The following is a 3,499-nucleotide window of genomic DNA, read 5'->3' as shown; positions in this document are numbered from 1 at the left end:
TCACTCTCTTTCCACCTGAGGACACCAGGCTCTGCATCAGGTTGGGGACTTGGCCTGGGAACCAGCATTCCTGAAAACTGCTGCGTGAGGAGGAATATATGTTTTCAGGTTTTGTCAGAAAACCATGTAGGCGTCCTAAATTCCAATTCAGACTAATTTTTTTTTTTTGCCATGTGTTAACCCTTCTTAATAGTAAACGTTTAAACACTTAGAATTTATACTTCTTCTTACTACTATTGTTATTATTACTGTTATTTTGCCTTGGGATTTAGAGGGCCCTACATACTGAGAGTCTCCTGCACAGTGTCAGTTGTATGAGATTCCTGTTCACACTACAGACCCAATTTCAGAGATGAAGCAAAAATACATAGACGTACATATTTGTGTGTGAAATATGTAAATGTCTACTGTGTTCAAGTATTAATACACCTGCCATTGTTTAGAATAGATGCAGGGCAGGGACTCCAGGGGCTAGATGTTGTTATTTAAAGTAAGGAGACTCTACCTGGTGACAGACCACTCCCTATACTTCTCCCTCCTTCCCTGTACCACCTGCCCTCAGGCTCCTTCCTGAGATCAAACGTCACAAGTGTCCCAGATGTTCAGAGCACAGCCTCTCATGGGCCCTGAGCGCCCCTGGTGTCCTGAGCGCCCCTGGTGTCCTGAGCGCCCCCTGCAGCCCAGCTCCTGACCCCTGAGGGAGGTTTGTGTCTGGGCTCACACTGACTTCCCCTCACTGTGTCCCTCGCACAGTAATACACGGCCGTGTCCTCGGTGGTCACAGATTTCAGCTGCAGGGAGAACTGGTTCTTGGACGTGTCTCTGGAGATGGAGGTGCGGCTCTTGAGGGACGGGCTGTAGTTAGTGCTTCCACTATCACATATGCGCCCAATCCACTCCAGTCCCTTCCCCGGGGGCTGCCGGATCCAGTCCCAGCAGTAACCACTGGTTGTGATGGAGAATCCAGAGACAGCGCAGGTGAGGGACAGGGTCTGCGAGGGCTTCACCAGTCCTGGGCCCGACTCCTGCAGCTGCACCTGGGACAGGACACCTGGGGACAAGGAGAAGCAGTCTGTCACTCACGTGCAGTCACATCCATCCCACAGACCCGTGTCTGACACCTGAGACCCTCACCTTGGGGGGCTGTCACCAGGCACAGGAGAAGACCCAGCAGTGTCATCTTCTTCTAGACCACAGCTCTGCCTTCCCCAGAGACCTCAGCCTGTGTGAGGAGAGAGCTGGGAGCTCACAGCCCCAGGAGGGTTTTACCCTGGAGCCTGAGGAGAAATTTGCATGTGGGGCAGCCTGTTCCTATAAGTGGGGAGGGACTGAGTCAGGCTCCCTGGTCCTTATGGGGCCCAGTAGGGTCTCTCTCTTGAATTCCTACAGCCTCAGAGTATGGAATGAAAGAGCCCGTAGTCTATAAGATACACTGAAAAAAGTCAAAGACAAGCCCTAATTTTCTGTGTATAGAAGAAATCCTGGAGCAGTGGAGTATGTCACCCAGGTTCAATACTTATGGTTATTTGTAATAATTATTAAAATGATTAGCATTATGTGCAGACACATTATTACAACCAACACATTAAAGATATTCACAGTTCCCAAATGTTCATAGATAAAAATTCAACTAAATTAAAATTTTGAAGTCAGTTTTCTTGTAAATATACCAAAAACACAAACAGTCCTTCCCACCCTATTCTTTTAAGATCATATGACTTCATTTTTGCCTAAGTAACTGCCTCCCTGCACAGTCAGGCTTGGAGGCTCCTCATTACAGATGTTGGACATTTTTTTTTCCTGCCACTTTCTATCTTACATTAATTTAATTTAATTTTTTTTAAATTAAAGTTTATTGGGGTGACAATTGTTAGTAAAGTTACATAGATTTCAGGTGTACAATTCTGTATTACATTTATACTGTGGTTTGTCTCACTTCTCGTTAAGCAGTAAATATTCTTTCCATATTCTATACACTGCTTTATAAGATATTTGTCTTATTGTAGTTTATAATGTGCATCATATATTACTTTTCTTGAAATACAATTCTTTTTTTTCTTTTTCTTTTCAAATTTTTTATTTATTGGGGTGACAATTGTTAGTAAATTACATAGATTTCAGGTGTACAATTCTGAATTACATCATCTATAAATCCCATTGTGTGTTCACCACCCAGAGTCAGTTCTCCTTCTATCACCATATATTTGATCCCCTTTACCCTCATCTCCTACCCCCCACCCCCCACCCCCCTTACCCTCTGGTAACCACTAAACTATTGTTTGTCTTGTTCTTTTATTGTTTTTGGTTTATATACCACATACCAGTGAAATCATATGGTTCTCTGCTTTTACTGTCTGACTTATTTCGCTCAGCATTACACTTTCAAGAATCCATCCATGTTGTCACAAATGTTCTTATATCATCTTTTCTTACTGCCGAATAGTATTCCATTGTGTATATATACCACAACTTCTTTATCCATTCATCTATTGAAGGATATTTTGTTTGTTTCCATGTCTTGGCCACCGTAAACAAAGCTGCAATGAACATTGGAGCACACGTGTCTTTATGTATAAATGTTTTCAGATTTTTTGGGTAGATACCTAGGAGAGGGATAGCTGGGTCATATGGTAATTCTATTCATATGTTTTTTAGGGGGGTGGAAGGGGAACAGGAATTTATTGGGGAACAGTGTGCTTCCAGGACTTCTTTTTTCCAAGTCAAGTTGTTGTCCTTTCAATCTTAGTTGTGGAGGATGCCGTTCAGCTTCAAGTTGTTGTCCTTTCAGTGTTAGTTGTGGAGGGTGCAGCTCAGCTCCAGATCCAGTTGCCATTGCTAGTTGCAGGGGCACAGCCCACCATCCTTTGCAGGAGTCAAACCGGCAACCTTGTGGTTAAGAGGACACGCTCCAACCAACTGAGCCATCCGGGAGCTCAGCGCCAGCTCAGCTCAAGGTGCTGTGTTCAATTTTAGTTGCAGGGGGCGCTGCCCACCATCCCTTGTAGGACTCTAGGAATCGAACTGGCAACCTTGTGGTTGAGAGCCGGCACTCCAACCAACAACTGAGCTATTCAGAAGGCAGCTCAGCTTAAGGTGCCGTGTATAATCTTAGTTCCAGGGGGCAGAGCCCACCATCCCTGCGGGACTCGAGGAATTGAACTGGCAACCTTGTGGTTGAGAGCCCACTGGCCCATGTGGGAATCAAACCAGCAGCCTTCGGAGTTAGGAGCATGGAGCTCTAACTGCCTGAGCCACCGGGCTGGCCCTATTCATAACTTTTTGAGGAACCTCCACACTGCCTTCCATAGCGGCTGCACCAGTCTGCATTCCCACCAACAGTATATGAGGGTTCCTTTTTCTCCACAGCCTCTCCAACACTTGTTACTATTTGTCTTGTTGATGATAGCCATTCTGATTGGGGTGAGGTGATATCTCATTGTGGTTTTTATTTGCATTTCTCTGATGATTAGTGATGTTGAGAATTTTTTCATGTCTGTTT

The 3,499-nt window shown here is 44.8% G+C and overlaps 1 gene segment (V, D, J or C); it reads right to left on the bottom strand.

Annotated features, from left to right (window-relative positions):
• On the bottom strand, positions 1–1,268 carry LOC141570472 (immunoglobulin heavy variable 4-61-like). The segment is given in 3 exon segments: positions 1–15; positions 738–1,051; positions 1,135–1,268. Coding segments are annotated over 3 exon segments (375 nt in total).
• Positions 1,269–3,499: the final 2,231 nt, after the last annotated feature.

This window comes from Rhinolophus sinicus, linkage group LG03, assembly GCF_036562045.2.
Source record: "Rhinolophus sinicus isolate RSC01 linkage group LG03, ASM3656204v1, whole genome shotgun sequence".
NCBI classification, from domain to species: domain Eukaryota; kingdom Metazoa; phylum Chordata; class Mammalia; order Chiroptera; family Rhinolophidae; genus Rhinolophus; species Rhinolophus sinicus.
This window is presented reverse-complemented; position numbering and strand designations above follow the sequence as displayed.